At 34.2% G+C, this 17732-nt stretch overlaps 1 protein-coding gene and 1 pseudogene across 1 annotated transcript; one reads left to right on the top strand and one right to left on the bottom strand.

Moving 5' to 3' along the window:
- Positions 1-4349: 4349 nt before the first annotated feature.
- On the bottom strand, positions 4350-5140 carry LOC111920308 (S-formylglutathione hydrolase-like). The gene is made up of 4 exons (XM_052769744.1): positions 5132-5140; positions 4926-5043; positions 4783-4830; positions 4350-4652 (listed from the first exon to the last, which is right to left on the bottom strand). Exons 1-4 carry the CDS (start codon positions 5138-5140, stop codon positions 4396-4398), a joined length of 432 nt encoding a protein of 143 aa, XP_052625704.1. The 3' UTR covers positions 4350-4395.
- Positions 4532-8531, top strand: LOC111920341 (transcription initiation factor IIF subunit alpha-like; annotated as a pseudogene).
- The last annotated feature ends 9201 nt before the right edge of the window (positions 8532-17732 follow it).

Here is a 17732-nt window from a genome sequence, read left to right as displayed (position 1 = left end):
GCTTCACACAATCATAAAAGATTTCCTCCAACATGGTGGTGAAAGCATTTGACTCCTCTTCGATTTGGTGACTGTTTGGTTCTTAATTCTAGTTGACTTTCACTAATTACATGCTATTTGGAAGTAGTGACTTTGACTAAGGAAATTGTTATGATCTTCTCTAGCCATGTCAACAATTAAGAAAAGTCTAGGTAATCTCAAGCTCCTTGGATTAGTATAGCCAAATTAAGGATTTAAATCAAAGAATTGCACCATTGGATTCTAATGATATGTTAATCAAAAGTCAAAGTGAGGAAACTTTAAGTCAACCATCTCTCCCTTATTGATTTTACATCAAACTTTTATTTTTGTTGCATTTGTCTATTTAAATCATAGTTAATTCTAGTTTGTTTCAAGTATTTTAAAACACCAAAACCCCCCATTTTATTTTTATTGTCATTTTACAAGTATTTTTACAAAGAGATTTTTCATAGAGTTATAAATTGATCCAATCTCCGTGGATTCGATCCCTTTACCACTATACACTATTTTAGTGTGTAATATTTAGGGTTATTATTTGTGTTGGCCTCGACTACCACCAAATTTTTGGCGCCGTTGTCGGGGATTGGTTTATTTTTAATCAATTTGTTTCTCTATGCCTAGATCTCATTCTCATTGTTCAGGTACTCTAGTTTAAAACTAAATTGAAGAAAAAATTATGGTTCGGGAATGAACACTCCTTGTATTGAAGATAAACTTTCTGAGCTAGCTCAGTTAGTTATGATGATTGAAAATGACCAAAGTGTGCAACCCTCGCCTCTTCTTTGTGAATTTTGTGCCCAAAATGGACATCATTCCGACATGTTTCCATATTTACAAGGAGAATGGGAAGAAGTGCAAGAGAAGGGAAGCTACTACTGGTCAAACCAATGGAATTATGATCAACCTCAACATGATCAATGGTGGGACAACAACCAAGCTTAGGGATACAACCAATACCATAGCCCATATCAAGCTTCGACAAGTGATCAATACCAACCAGCTCCATAATTCCAACATCCGTATCCTCCACCTCCTCAACAACTTGAAACACCAAGCATGTCCTTAGAGGAGATTGTGAAAAGCATTACCACATCTACCCAAATTTTCCAAGAAACAACCCAAGCTAGCCTCAAAAGCTTAGAGCAACAAATAACACAAATTGCTCAATCAGTAAGTATAATGGAATATCAAGACAAATTACCATCTGAAGAGAGCCCATGGCATAGCGCATGTGCCATTCCTTTGAAAGATGAGAAAAGTTTTGATGGCCCAAGAGTGTTATGTGGAGAAGAGGAAGACGGAGTAGAAGTGAAAGAGGCTATCAAGGAGGAAGAAGAAATTGAGAAAGATGTAGTGTTCGGTGTTAACAAAAGAGAGGTTGAGCCACCCACTACCATTGAGAAAGTAACTCCAGTGGTAGATGAACCACAAGAGCTGGGAATGATAAATATGTCGGACCCTTTAAAGGATACATATGTCGAGAATGAAGACGCCCAACCGATCACCAACTTGACCACCATGTCAAAGATGGAAGAGTTGGTCACCTTATTAAACAAGTACAATAAAGAATATGGTTGCATGCTTTCTATTATCAAAGGTCTAAGTCCGGTATGGTTCTCCCGTAAAAAGAAAGTCAAATACAAGAAAAGAGTCCCAATGGAGGTGTGGAAACTAAAAAATGTTGACACGGGGCAAATTTTCAATGTTAATGGACATCGGTTGAAACCTTTCTATGAAGGTTTTGATTCAAATGTCCAAGATGTCGTCCATTTGGATGCCCCAAAGTGTTAAAGTGAAGTTTGGAGGCGTATCGCCAAAGACCTTGGTCCAAAATTTTTGTTGTGTTTTTGAAACCGGCACTACAAGAAAAAGACCCTTTTACGACGCACAAACAACGACACTCACTGATTTATGTTACCCAAAAGAGAGTAACATTAAAAAAGTGTCGTCTCTTTAAAAAATTTAAGGATTTATGTCATGCATTATTGCGTGCCCTTAAATTAGTGTCTAAAAAAAACACGGAGGGCACCTATAATAAAATGTGTGTCATCTAAAGACGTCACTTTTTAAATTTTAATGGAACGCGCGTTCCATCCGGGTGAAAATGAAATCCTGAAAAATTAAAAACCCTGCATTTTTTTTCTACTTTCCCTCTTGCCCAGATTATCGACACTCCTTCCTTTCCCTCTTGTCTCTCTCGGTTGCTACCTAGGGTTTTTATTGAAAGGTTGAATCGATTGACTGAGGTAACCAAAGGTCAAGCGAACTGGGAAAGGGTTTTCAGTGAAATCTACTGTTACTCTTTGAAATCGGATCCAATCCTACCTTCGCCCCATCCTTCTTTTCGTGAAAGCTTGAATTGATCGACTAGGGTAACTAAAGGGTAAGCGAACCAGGAAAGGGAAGCAATAAATCCAACACTCACTCTCAAATCGATTCTACTGGACAAGGTTTCAATTTGGGGCTCTCTACATTCTTATCGATTCTACTTTCATTCAAGCTTACATCGACTTTTTGGTATATAGTAACCGAAGCTTACAATCTCATCGATTCCACTTTCTCTCTCTAAACAAAAATATCTCATATTCTCTAAAAGCCCTAAACCAGCCACCGCCGGCTATCACCTCCACCATCGTTCATGTCGTCTAACTTCCCAGATGGTCTGTGTGCGTGCGCGACAAGACTGAACTGAAAATGGGAAAAAAAAAACAAGCAGAAAGAGAGAGAGAAGAGAGTTTAATGCCGATGAGAGGATGCATCAGAGTTGTGGTACTGTTCTTAACGTCTTTTCAAAATACAGTAACCTTATTATGGGCTTGAAGAAAAAGATTATTGTTTCCTCTGTTTTTCAGTTCTAGATGGTATGGGTTCGCCCTGATATGGTTTAGAGAAGTGTACGTCATCTCTGCAGATCACAATCATCCATACCTTATTTTCAATTTCTCTCTCTCTCTCTCTCTCTCTAAACATTTCCTCTCTTCTTTCTTTCTAAAACCCTAGCCTATCATCATTGCAGAGGAATTTTCATACTGTTTTCCACCATCTGTGTTGGAGCAAACCAGTTTTCAGTTGACCAAGCTTTGAATTGGAAAAAAAGAAGAATTTTCGTTGTGCTGGTGGCTGACGGGACACAAAAGCCAATCGGTTGGGGCTTGTACAACTCGTGCTCTATGTTCTGATCGAAAAGGGGTAGGTGTTTCCTTGAATATTTATCTATCAATTACAAAGAAGAAAATGAATTGCTCAATTTATATTATTAATCACAAGTATCATCACTGAATCTCTCCACAATTGATTTGATTAGAGTTGGTATAGCTTCTAGTAATGTGATAAGAGCATCAGAAGATAATCGGTTAGAAAATCATATTGTCTGCTAAAACTTAAAAGTATTATATGGTTCCTTCTTGATGTATGAGTTTCCTATTCTTTAATATTCTGATGCAGGTCACTTATATTGAGATCAGACCTTGGGGAGGTGTACAAACTAAGTTATAGTTTGTGGGCTTCTCGATAATCCTGCATAGTGAGCAGTTGAGTGGGCAAGGGAGATCATGTATATTTTTATCTCATGAAATCCTGGAACTTTTGTTGCCCTGATGAAATTTACATTATATCCTATGGGTGTGGGGTATTTATCAATATCAACAGGCTGTATAGTGTTGAGCTTTATAGGCCTCCAATATTGGACAAAAGTTTCTTATGTGAAACTAAAGTCAGATGGTTTGATGGGTGAAAACCTTCTCCACCCTGGTGTTGCCAATCGTGTATTGGAACTGTAGTTGACTTCTTATACCACAGTTCCATTAGTGGTCAATTTTGTCCTCAACATTTTTATACTCATCCTCTCTCTTAAGGTATTCAACTGTTCTAAATTTTTACAATGAGTCTTGATTGTTTTTGATGATATATTTGGTCATGCAGACAATATTTTTTGATGAGCAGCATGCAACTAAATCATGGAAAATGGTGGAGAGACTAGTTAATTATGTTATCTACAAGGGAGCCAATGGCCAAGGCTAAGAAGCTCTCCTATAACCATCTTTTCCATCTTTCCCGCCTTAGATCTTGGTTCAACTCCATATCATATTTTTTATCTTTATTTCCATTAAAGTTATATATATATATATATATATATATATATATATATATATATATATATATATATATATATATATATATATATATATATCGTTTGATTGATGATGTGGCGCATCTTCAAAGATTAAGAATACTTGCATTTATGGTGGGGTTCCAAAGGGGTCCTCAAGTTCGTGATTTACAGAAAGGTAGGTTTGTGAATGCCTTTTGACCCCATGGACAATTAATGGGATTCACAATAGGTGCAAATGCTGATACCAACTGCAAAAAGAAGAATTAATAGATGAACAAAATGATCCCAATAAATATCATATGATTCTGAAACATCAAACATACCATGTATTTGTCTAGGTTTTTCAAATAGATTGTAAGTGCTCCATGTCCACCGATAGAGTGACCACTTATGGATGCCCTTGATGTATCAAGCTGAGGGAAGTTATCACTTAGAAGTTGTGGAAGTTCCTTGACTATGTAGTCATACATTTGCCAGTTCTTCCATTTTTCTACAGTAGCATTAAGATAAAATCCAGCACCTGAAAAAAATGTAAGCATTTCAAGTCAAACTTTTTGTTTGTGATTATTTTTTGCACCAAGAAGAGACACGAATACATTAACTAATAACTAATAATATTAATATAAAGTCTTTGATTCCCTGCAACATACCAACGACAAAATCATAACTGTCTGCTTCCCCCTCCATATTTAGGCCTCCTATATCAGAACATAGAGAGCTAGTAATTTCCATGATCTTAAGTAAAAACTAGATATATGAAAAAGGTTTCAAATAAAAAAAATGGGTGAATTACTTGGAGATGTATCTGGAACAATTAAAGCAATGCCTTCAGTTGATGCAACTCGCTGAGCACCTGACTTGATAATGAAGTTTTCATCATTGCAAGTAAGACCAGAGAGCCAATATAGTACCTAAACCATAACCAAATATTGAAGTTTGTTAAAACCCTTTTACCCAAACAAGGAATGAAATTTGTGATGAAATTTATTAAAAGATAACAATATGCATTCTCTTTTCTTATTTGTTGATGTATGTATGTGTGGTTAAAGGCAGACATATATGTTTTCTTGCATGGATTTGTATATTAACATAGATCCCCTTTTCATCCCTCTATGCTTAGCCCTAGTGATTATACTTCTTGTTTTCCCAAACATCTAAAAGCAACTAAGATCAAAATGACTAAACGACACAAACCCCACCATCAAAAACCGTAAACCAAAACAGTAAAACAGCGATCTAAAAACAAATGTCATAAAATGATAAGCAGTAAACAACCTAAAACATTTTTAAAATGTAAGCATGTAAACAAAATAAGGATCAATGAGTTGTTGACTTATATAGTTGTATAAAAACTGTCTTTAGGTGGGGAAGTGTTCTGGGCTGGTCAACATCGCAAATCTAGTCTTGGCTATGCTGCAAGATACAGCATGGACAACATGGTAATTTTACTCTCACATACATATGTTTGTCTTTTTGATATAAATAAATATATAATGAAAATTAATTCCTTATTCTGTTGCAGGTTGCCTCTGGACAAATAGCCAACACTGAACTGTTGCTCCTAGCTATGTTCAGAAAGTGTTTGAAGAGGTAACAAACTCAAATTTTTCAATAATTATATATGTTATGAGATTTAATTCAAAGTTATCAATAATTAATTGTGATTTTTGTCTCGTTTTGCATAGGTTTCTCTAGCAACAGATATGATGTACAATTAAGCTCTTTCAATCTGTTGGGACATACAACACCTATCCATGCTGGATCGCTTCTACTTGTGGGCCCATTTCTTGATTACTGGTTAACAGAAAAGAGAGTCAACATGTTTAAATATGATATTTCCTTTATGGTAAGTAAGAGTATATTTATACAACTATAAACCAGTGATTGTTAGCAGAATCATGGTTTTATCTGTGTAGTGTTTTAAAGTCTCAAATCTTTGTGTTTCTAACAACTATCAAATAAACAATCATTTGCTATTCTGCATTGCCTCTAAACAAAAGGGTAAACAAAAACAACAAGACCCAAATCACATATGAAACATGAGCCCTTAATGGAGGATAAAAGTAAGAATGTAAATACTATACAAAAAACACATATAGATTAAAAAAAAATACTAGGAACTATACTATTCCACTACCCTGATTTTAAGCATAAACAGAAGGGTAAAATGGTCATATATTCACATTTACAGATTTCATTCGATTAAAAATGAAGCAGATGATGTGTATACAGAACTTGATGAAAAAAAATGCCATTAGTGATATACAACAAACACTTGTTATTATTGCATTTGGTGTTTAGGTACAACTTCAACAAAGTTGCACAATACAAGAAACTTACACTTGAGGAAGCAGAAGAAAAGATAAAAAATAGAAGGAAAACTGCAGATGGGTATGAAAGATGGATGATGAAAGCTGCAAACAATGCCGCAACTGCTTTTGGTGAAGTTGAAAGGCCTGATGACAAGGAAGGTGGTGGTGGTTGAAAAGGGCGTAAAAAGAATAATGCAGATGATGATGAAGGGAATGTGTCAAATAGAGGAGAAGAAGATGAGGATGACGAGTTTGCAAGGAAAAATAGACTTGGAAATAATAAAAGAGGAGGTGATGATGATGAGGAAGGCCCTAAAGGTGGTGATCTTGATTTTGATGATGATGATATTGAGAAAGGTGATTGTTTTGTTGTTTGGATAATGGAATGGAATGACACATTCCATTTACTACTTGAATTTGAATTTTCCATAAGAAATGAAAATAGGTTGTTTATTTATTTGTTATTATATGTGTGATTTCCGGTGATGACTAGGAGCTTGAGGAGATTTTCACAGATGATGATGAAACAGTTAGTAATGATCCTGAAGAGCGTGAAGACTTATTAGCCCTGAAATCCCTGCTCCTCCGGAAATCAAACAGGTACACTTTAAAAAAAACCAGATAAAATTAAAATATTGTTTTTTAAAACATTAAATAATATATATAATATATATCCAAGATGAAGACGATGAGGAAGAGAATGAAGAACAGGAAGGAGGATTGAGCCAATCTGGGAAGGAGTTAAAGAAGCTACTTGGGAAAAACAATGGTGTCAATGATTCAGAACCAAAACAAGATGATGATGATGATGATGTCAGCATCTTTCTTCATTTATTAACAATAACATATAGAGAAATTACATTTTTGGTCCCTGAGTATAGCTGAATTTTCCAATTTTGTTCCCAAAAAATTTCATTTTACTGGAACTGGAATAAATAGCGTTGCAAGCATCTCAAATGAGGACCATTGTCGCATGAGAAAACATTTTGGGACGAAAATAGCAAAAAAGCTACATTTCAAGGACCGAATTGTAATTGACTCTAAAATATATTTGGAAAACATTTAATTTTAATTTTTGATATGAGTAGATTGAAGATGAAAGTTCCCCTGTTCTTGCACCAAAGTCTAATAACGCACCTTCACAGCGTATGAATCTACCAAAAGAAGAACCTGTTGATAACCTTCAAAGTGTAATGTTGATAACATCCCTTCAATCACTGGTAAGTAAGAGTATATTTATACAACTATTAAAGATTTGAGACTTTAAAAAATGAATAATTGTAATGTTTGATTGAATTTAGAGTAAAATATAATTAGTTTTATTACATGATGTTTATAATTCACGCATGTTTACAGCAGCATTTGCAACCTTGTTCTAACATCAAACCCACAGGTAATATTTAATTGTTTACTTACGGTTGTGCCCCTAAACTATTTTGTATTAACATCCATAAGCCTTTTGTTCTCATGTTAGTTAAGATTCATAAAGATACTTATGTTCTAGCTGAATATAAATAACTCTTTCTAGTAGCCCCACACTTATCCTTAGCAACATAATTAATTAAATTAGCATCTAATGTAATTCGGTTATGCTTACAGTTAGTTGGTGCCTATAATGACGCTAAACTCCTTAAAAAACTTCAAATTCGAAAAGAAGATCCAAAAGAACTGAAGATAGAATACAGGAGGCTAGAGGGGAAGGTTAAGGGGCTCAATTCAGCTTTACAAATTTGAGGAAATCATCTCAAAAACATCAACAGTAATGAGGAAGAAGCAAGCCACTGTATCTAGAAGTTTTGGAGGAAACCAGACTCGAGTAAAAGCAAACACACGGAGAGTTCTTGGCACATAGTAAGCTAGATAATGCAATTGTATATAAATTCATGTTTAATGTACCTTTTTTTTATACAAGAATTTGAGAGCTGATGCATATGATCACTAAATGAGGGAGTACATTACAATTTACAAGAACAAATTACATCTCTGTACATATGTAGTAATACCATGAGAGAAGCAAACTAGCACAGAGTAACATTCATGATGTTTGTTAATTGTTATTGTATATCAACATTCATGATGTTTGTTAATTGTTAGTGCATATCAACATTATGAGACTTTTAATGTGTTATTTAATTTAAAAATTAGTAAACCTATCAAAATATATAATTTTAAAAACATTTAAAATTATGAAATGCAAAAATATTTTTTTAAACATTTAAAATTATGATACGCAAAAATGTGTGTCATCTTCATTTATGACATGGCCTTTCTTGACAGGAGCTTTCTTGATACGCATTGCGTGTCATTAACACGTGCGTCGTAAGGTTACGACACGCGAATGCGTGTCGTCTTCCTTTATGACAGGGCCTTCCTTGATACGTATTGCGTGTCGTAAACACGCGTCGTAATTGCGCGTCGTAAATGTGCGTCGTCTATAGACGACGCGCAAAAGCGCGTCGTCTCTCTTTTTGACAGGGCCTTTCTTGACGCGTATTTGCGCGTCGTCTGAGCCTTTTACGACGCGCAATGAGCGTCGTAAAAGACTGTTTTTCTAGTAGTGCGGGACTTTACGAGAATCGTTTTGGCCAAAAATCAAGTTTTTAGAAAAATTTCAAATTTTGAGGTGCAGAAAGTCACGCGGCCCGCGTAAGGTTATGTGCGGCTTTTGTGTGGCCCATTCCTTGCCCGCGTAAAACAATCACCTCTAGCCCTGTTCAGCTCATGCGGCCAGCATGCGGGTTCCACGCGGCCCGCGGGGCTGGTTTCAACACTTAGTATTTTTTGAGCTTCAGTTCACGCCGACTTTACGCGGCCCGCGTGTTTTGACCCAAAATTCTTCTAAACCTTCTGTGAACTCAAGAGGAAACAAAGAATGTTACACGCAGCCTCTACGCGGCCCGCGCCCCGCCCGCGCTCCACACAAAAACTCGATTTCCCGGAGATCTACCGGTCGGAATCCTGCGAGACCACCACCATTATTCACCATTTTTCCTCCTCTACAAACCCTTATGCTCTACCCAACCCTCCAATTTAGGTCCTTTCCGCCCTTTCCTTAAGCATTGAGGACAATGCTTGTTCTTAAGCTTGGGGTGGGGCATTTCCCTTATCTTTTACTTTTTTATGCATTTTTAACTAGGTTGCATAACATTTTAGTATTAAGCTAATTTTCATTCATTTTTTTATTTATTTAAAATTCCAAAAAGATTTTATTTTCTTCTTTTTCACCTTTTATATTTTTGCATAACATTTAGCTTAAGGCATTAGCATTCATGCATTTTTGTTGTCTGTTTATTCTCACCTCTCTTGGATGCCATGGGACAGGTTCACAGTTATTGTATCATTATTGGTCCAGGATCTTGTTGCCATCTCAACCATCGAACCGGGACCGCTATCCGCAATTTGGGATTTCATACTTGGGATCAGATGCTGGTAGCTTAAAGGGGTAAATGATCATGGCCAGGTAGTTTCATGAAAAATTATGCATACAATACTAACAACTGTAGGATATACTATAGCAATGGATTTTCTTAGCCTTGCGGTCACTACCGCTGAGAGGATCACACTTGATCATGTTTGAACTGTTAGGATGAAGCATTGGTGCTTGTCCCCGAGTAGAATCCATATCCGGTCTCTTTACATCACCATATCTTTTTGCGATTTTCTTAGAATTTTAGAGAGTCTTTTAGTCCACAGTTGGACATTTTCATTATCGTTGAAAAACCACAAGTTTGAAAAGGAGCTTACATTACATCTTTATGCTCCACACATGGTCATTTTCACACTTAGGCCATTCGGATTATATCATTACCCTTTCGGTTCCACTTACACACCTTTGGGAGCCAAATTTTGAGTTAAAGGGTTTTCTAGTTAAAAATTTCGATTGTTAATACATTACCTTGAAGTATCAAAAAAAAAAAGAAGCAAAAAGAGGCATGCAAATTTTCAGTTGCAACTATCTTAGATAGGCGGCCGGTTCAATTATTGAACAAATTTTCCAAAATCTTGGTCACCCAGCGTTTGATATTCATTTGTATAGGTCTGTTTTATTGTATATAGATTGAGTTGTTTTGTTTTTTTCGCAAATTGGTGATGTTAGAGAGACTGTCGAGTCGGATACTACGGGAGGTTTTGGCCAACACTAAGTGAACCGATTCCTACAATGGTGCTCGAGCGATTAAACCAAATTACACATGAGAGAAACCGGCAGATGTGAGATCAGAGTGAGCACTTAAAGAAAAGCTCCACCCGAGCCCATCCAATTGTTTTCTCCCTACTACAGATGTTCTTCATTGTATGCATGTTCCATTAAGACTACGACTAACCATCCCTCCTTATTCACCTAGAGGAGTTGTCCTGGCTGTGGTGTATGGTCCCATTGTTATCGGATGAAAAAGTTTTGAGACAGCAGCGAGATAAATTCTAACCATGTTGACTAACATCGAACAGGTTCCATGGTTCTATCCATTCTTTTTATTTCTAGGGTAGTTCGTACCAAGTTCATTTTAGTCTTATCTTACTTGAGGACAAGTAAGGTTTAAGCTTGGGGTGATTTGATAGCTTCCTTTTATTTACTTCTTTTTATAGCTTTTTTAGTACATTCCATTCGCATTTTAGTTAATTTCCATGTATATTTTCCCTTTTGTTATTTTTATGACCATTTCAGGGTACTTTCTAGTTTCTTGAGCATTATTGCAGATTTTATTGGAGACTAGCTGAGCGGGACTCTTGGGAAGCGATTGGACTTGAAGAGCAATGGGGATATCATGCTTGATGGCTTTGGAGGTGATTCATGGAGTGGACTTGTCAATTGCTTGAAGGCTTGGAAGAATTGAGCTTTAAATTTGAAAGACGCGGGAGAATTCTTGAGTGTGCAAGATCAATATTTGGGAGTTTGCGGAAGTTTTGAGTGATGTGGAAAGACAAATTGGGCTTTAATTGAAGAAATATTGAAGAAAAATGGGCTAGAAGCTGATTGGACTCGAACTGGGCCAATGGATTAGCTGTGGGGGCCCAAGACTTGAAGAAGCCCAAAATACCCGTCAGAGCCCGCGACCCGCGTAAGATTCCCCGCGGCCCGCGTGGATTCCTGACAAGGGCAATTTCGGGATTTTGCTAAGAGCTCTATATTGGGAAGGTGGGTGTGCCTCTTTAGCCTAATCTTAAAGGTCCGGGTTTGACTGGTTCTCTCTGGAGTTTGGAGTGCTTTTGAAGACCAAGAACACCTCAAGAACATCTTGATTTCACCTCTTGATTATTGTAAAATGTTTGGTACAATTTCCTCTAACTTGGTTTCTTTGAGTTTAGTCATGCTTGGCTAAACTAATCTTGGTTGACTTTTTGTTGAATCCTTTGAACTTTTGTTGAATGTTGAAGAATCCATGAACTTGTTCTTAAATCTTTATGGAAATGTTTTGTGTTTTATCATATTATCACTACTAGTATGTTTTTATTCATGAGTTTAAATGTGTCTGTGGTGATTAGTTGGCTAATTTCTTGATTAAGTAAATGATCCTCAAATTAGCAAGCAACAAATGATTTTTGTGTTGTTTTTGCTTCACACAATCATAAAAACATTTCCTCCAACATGGTGGTGAAAGCATTTGACTCCTCTTGGATTTGGTGACTTTTTGGTTCTTAATGCTAGTTGACTTTCACTAATTACATCCTATTTGGAATTAGTGACTTTGACTAAGGAAATTGTTATGAGCTTCTCTAGCCATTTCAACAATTAAGAAAAGTCTAGGTAATCTCAAGCTCCTTGGATTACTATAGCCAAATTAATGATTTAAATCAAAGTATTGCACCATTGGATTCTAATGATATGTTCATCAAAAGTAAAAGTGAGGAAACTTTAAGTCAACCATCTCTCCCTTATTGATTTTACATCAAACTTTTATTTTTGTTGCACTTGTCTATTTAAATCATAGTTAATTCTAGTTTGTTTTAAGTATTTCAAAACACCAAAACCCCCCATTTTATTTTTATTGTAATTTTACAAGTATTTTTACAAAGAGATTTTTCATAGAGTTATAAATTGAACCAATCTCTGTGGATTCGATCCCTTTACCACTATAAATTATTTTAGTGTTTAATATTTAGGGTTATTATTTGTGTTGGCCTCGACAACCACCACCTTCCCCCACTAGGTCCATCACTAACCTTGGGTTCATTATTAACCCAAGAGCTAAAAACCTCATTCACTACTAACGTAACCGGCTCAACCCTATTCACTAAGTGAGGCGAGACTCTCACTCGTAACATTGCTCCCGGTTCGCTGTGTTCGCTACTCCGACGTGGCAGATACAAGTATGCACATTGTTATTCAAGAGTTGTATTTGTCATTGTATCCCATCACTAGAAGGTTTCCACTCAAACGTGATATTTGATCCAGCACCATCACTACAACAATATCACTCTAGACCTCGAACACCTTAGTGTGCATGAACCATGTCCCGAATGGTGGTCAAGAAAAACCACTCGACGTCACTATAGGCTTAATTTATTTCCCTTTTAGGTGTCTTTCATCATATAAGGACCACACAAGTATCCGGATAGGGTACACACACCTAAGTATAGGTTGCAACCCTTTAGGCCCCACTAAGTCTATTCCCCTTTTTAATTAATATATTATTAAGTCATCACATAAGGATTACACTACAAACTTCCCAAAGTAATCATGCTCAATTTCTATTAATATTAACTGGCATATTACTTCCATACAACACAATATGTAAACATGCAACAAGAACTAACAAGCTAAGGAATTTCTCAACTTAATATAATCATGCATATATCATCACTTCATCATTAAGGCATATTATATCACTACCATGCATTGTCCTAACCATTATAGACAAGTATTTCCAGAAAATCATAACATGCACACACCACACACAACCAACAGAAATCCCTTTTCTATCATGGACCTATCATACCCTTCACATTAAAATAACAAACAAAAGAATATCACGAAGGAAACGTCATTCACATCGACATATCATTTAAAATTGGGGTAAATGCAACCTAAACAACCTAACTTCATTCCAATCCTTCGAAAATGTGGAATTCCTAACAAGTACTTTAAATAACCATAAAGACTGACTCACCTTTGTCAAACAAGTACCCTTTCCACACTTCAAATCTTGTAATAGTTGAGGTATCAAGCTTTACCATAATACAACACAAATAAGTAGATTACTAGAAGTTTACAAGACCAAAAAATAACAATTTTATACCCTACACATGCAAACTAGTTACTAAGTCAAATTCTTAGATTTTGACCTGAAACAACAGCTTGTTCAAGATCACTTTAGAACCATCAAAGTCTATGGAAATTAAAATTTTATTTCATATTCTATTATTTTAAACTTTCAGATTTTTATAAAGTGCTCGCACAGGTCCATACGATGTTTATACAATTTCCTATGAATTTTACAAAACCGCATGTCCGTGCAACTAATTTGTGTCTGCTCAGTGAAAATGACGATTTTCACCTTGTTTAGAAACAATATCAGGTCCTCGGAAAAATCAAGGAAAAACTAGATTGAAAATTCAAAACATTGAGAGTTTATGGATCCGAAATACAAGTCTTTATGATTTTTCTATAGTTTTTAACAAAACATGGGCATAATAGGAATTTTCCTACAATTCACAGCTTTGAGTTTTAAGGGTTAATTGACAACTTAACCCATTAAGCCATGATCAAAATCGACTATAAAGATGTAAATTAGGTTCTTAATAGTAGAAACATGTCAAGAAGTTAAAATAACAATTTCAACCTCAAAGCATGAGTCAAAGTACATTGCTTTTATAGGAAAAACAAAGTTCATTGCTAAAAGAGAAAACACCACTAGGGTTTGAGTTTCCTCCACCATTATGCCTCATATTAAGACTTTTAGGGATTATTTTGAAGACATTTTGAATGGCTCAAAACATGGTATTTTTAGAAAAAAAAAAATCCCTCTTAAATCAAGGTAGCAAAAACATGAGTTTTATCAATCATCAAGGAATACAATGTTCTCAAAAACTTGAAGTATTTCAAGAACATAAAGCATATCATTAGTGGGAGAGTTCATAATTGGATTTGACAGAAACAAAACACCCAATTACCCCCTTTAAACTAGGATTCAATCACTTAAACTATCAAATATTTCATGGAGGAATAATATGAGGATAATAACATCAAAAGGAAGAAATTTGACTCCACAACAGCCCCAATTGACAAGCAATTGAGATGTGAACATGTTAAGAAGATGAAGTAGAAATTTTTTTACCACCAATTAACTGATTTTCGCAGCCCTCTCCCTGTTGGACGGATAAGGCAATTCTTCTTTCTCCCTCCTCCTGGCTTAGCTCGATGTCCTTCTTCTTCCCTCCAAAACCGATCGCCATTTTTTTTTCTTATGAGTTGCGTTGTACCAAGAGATAACAAAAGAGGATATCACGATCGATTTCTTTCCCTTAAACGCACATCCAAAAAACGGAGGCATAGCCTTAATATTTCTTAAACATGTCGATTTAAGATTATGGAGGGTTTTTTTTTTTTCTTTTTTTTTTTTTTTTTTTTTTTTTTTTTTTTAATTAAGTCCATCAATTATCATAGGTAAATCCCAAACACTCATAACCCTAAGGAATTAACAAATTAAGTTCTTTTTTTATGACAATTTAGCCCCTCAACATCATTTTCACCAAATAAATGAATTGTAGTTACCCTATTAATCCCATAAACCAATATAATTGGATTATATCCTTCATATTTATTGCTTAATTCATTTAGATATTAAATAATCATATTTTATTTTATTTAATCCATTTTAATCTCTTAAAGCTAAAATCATTTGCATAAATATTTCTTCGAGTGACAGAAAGTTAATTTCGTTAACGAAAGGAAATTCGGGTCATTACATATCAAATTGTCGGGTCTAAGTATATAGTTATTTTATACATATCCCGTTTTGACACGAATTTGTTTTGTTTCTTATGTGTTTGACATGTGTAAGACATAAAACATTAATTTAAAATACGTATCAACAAAAGGAAACACAAATTTCTAAATCACATACACGAGAAATTCAGGTCGTGTACCAAATTTTCAAGTCTACAATTGGTTTCTCTATTGGTTTAGGTTTTAATGACACCGCGATTTATACATGTGTGGGTTGGTCGTTACAAAGTCATAACTGACTTTGCTATAATTACTAACAATGGTGGTTAATAATGAAGAATTTAAGTTCAAGAGGGCTTAAGTGATGCATTGAGTATGTGGAGGGGATAGAATTACTGCCATAAAGTGATCAAAGTCTATTAAAGATCCATCATAACTATTACACACTAGGTTGTAACACGTGGAGAACACGGACGAGGAAGTTAAAAATAATTTTATTTAAATTATAATTTAACTATTAAGCAATAACAATAAAAAATTTAATAAGTAATAAATATAGATGTTGTGTTAGTAATTTCATGATGATATAATCATTGGTTGAAATTACAAAAGCAAAATGGTTTGAATATCCAATCGGCAATTTATACTTGTAGATATGTTAGAAAATTATCATTTTCTAGAATGCAATATAAATTTAAATAAAATAAAAACAGAAATTGATATAAATAATAAAATTGTACAAAGTTTTACAAATTTGTAAAAACTTCTTTATACACATCATTTGATGTTTTATTTGTTAGTCTATGATCATTATCTAAAACTAACAATTTTAATTATTTTCTAAACTTTGGAATTTTTATATCTAGTTTTCAAATATATGTATTTTGCCTACAAGTTAAACATATAATATTTATGTAATGTTATAGCCCTGTAATGTTATAGCAATGTACTATTTCTGTAAAACATTACAGGTTGAAAGTCGAATATAGCTACTGAAATGGACCCTTAGATACGAAATTACATGAATGGTCCTTGTAAAAGAATTACGAAAAAAGTCCCTTATTTAAACAAATTGCATAAAAATGGTACCTATGTATATTTTCTTACAATTATTACGTACAGACACATCATTAACATGCATACCTTAAAAAATTTACAGAATAAGTCCTTGATCATTATTTATCAAAAAATAAGATTTTTAGATTAAATGGTCGTGTTACTGGTTTGTTTGAAAGAAATGTTTGAAAAAATATAATATGTTAGCCCTGTTAAAAACAAAGTGATGCCAATTATAACATTGTACTTAGAAAGTTCATTGTTATATAATTGGGAGCAATGTAGGAACATGAAAAATATTAGTGTTGATATTATATTTATTCTATAAAAGCAATGAAAAAAATCGATGCATAATGGTTAACAGGAAGTTGGTAGAAATTTGAACAAAAAAAAATTATTCGGAAAACATAAATAATAGTTGAGAATAAATATGGTAAATAATAAAAAACAACGGTAATCACAAAATGAAAGTAAGTTGGTACGTCATCATGTCATAATTTCCTGTAATCAGCCAAATTAACAACAAAAAACTACTGCTCTTACTTTATCGGGTTCTCTCATCATGCTCTGAATTAAAACTTTCTAAAAGTGAACATTTAATAAAGGGATTAGAAAGTGAGAAGATTCCAATAATATATTGATAATACATCAACCTAATAAATAATTCTAAAAAAAATACCTTCACAAAGAGCAGGTGCTATCTTTTTCCCTACCACTATTCAAAAACAAATAGCACATATGTATATCTATAACTTAAAAGAATATTTATTTGGTTGATGATCTTTTTTGCAAAATTAAATACATGATATATTTTGCAGATGATAATAAGGAGAAAATTAATTATCTTTTTTGTTCTAATTTTTCAATTTTAATACTTTTTAATTCATGAAAATTATGATTGTTAATTTGTTCATTTATACTAACATAATACCTCCTCTAGACTAACATGCATTTCATTATTCAATCTTGTTTGTAAAAACTTCAACTTTAAATTTGAAAGCATTTTTAATAAACATTTGATTATCATTAAATAATTTATAGATATAACAAACAACACACATCAAGTAATTGTAGACTAAATTCGACAAACAACACACAATTAATTCAAAAATAAGAAAAAGAAAGCACAAAAACGAACAAATTTTGAAAATGACATTTAAAGGAAATGGCTATGTACCTCATCTTCTGTGTTTCTAATCATTATCTTCAATATATGATCTACTTCTTCGGAAAGTTATTTCTAAACAAAAAACATAAGCTATACATAGTGTTTATAGACAATTAGTGAAATAGAAAGAAACATAATTAGAATGCAATAAAACATAGATAGATGAAAGAAAATAGGATG

This window comes from Lactuca sativa, chromosome 3, assembly GCF_002870075.4.
Source record: "Lactuca sativa cultivar Salinas chromosome 3, Lsat_Salinas_v11, whole genome shotgun sequence".
In the NCBI taxonomy this organism is placed as follows: Eukaryota; Viridiplantae; Streptophyta; class Magnoliopsida; order Asterales; family Asteraceae; genus Lactuca; species Lactuca sativa.
The sequence above is the reverse complement of the archived record's forward strand: the minus strand, read 5'-3'. Positions and strand labels throughout refer to the sequence as shown.

Excerpts from the sequence above, each read along its gene's own strand:
- LOC111920308 (XM_052769744.1), bottom strand. Across the intron at positions 4,831-4,925 it reads TGTTCCAGATACATCTCCAA|GAGGCCTAAATATGGAGGGG; the intron begins GTAATTCACCCA and ends GTTCTGATATAG. Across the intron at positions 4,653-4,782 it reads CAGTTATGATTTTGTCGTTG|GTGCTGGATTTTATCTTAAT; the intron begins GTATGTTGCAGG and ends CATTTTTTTCAG.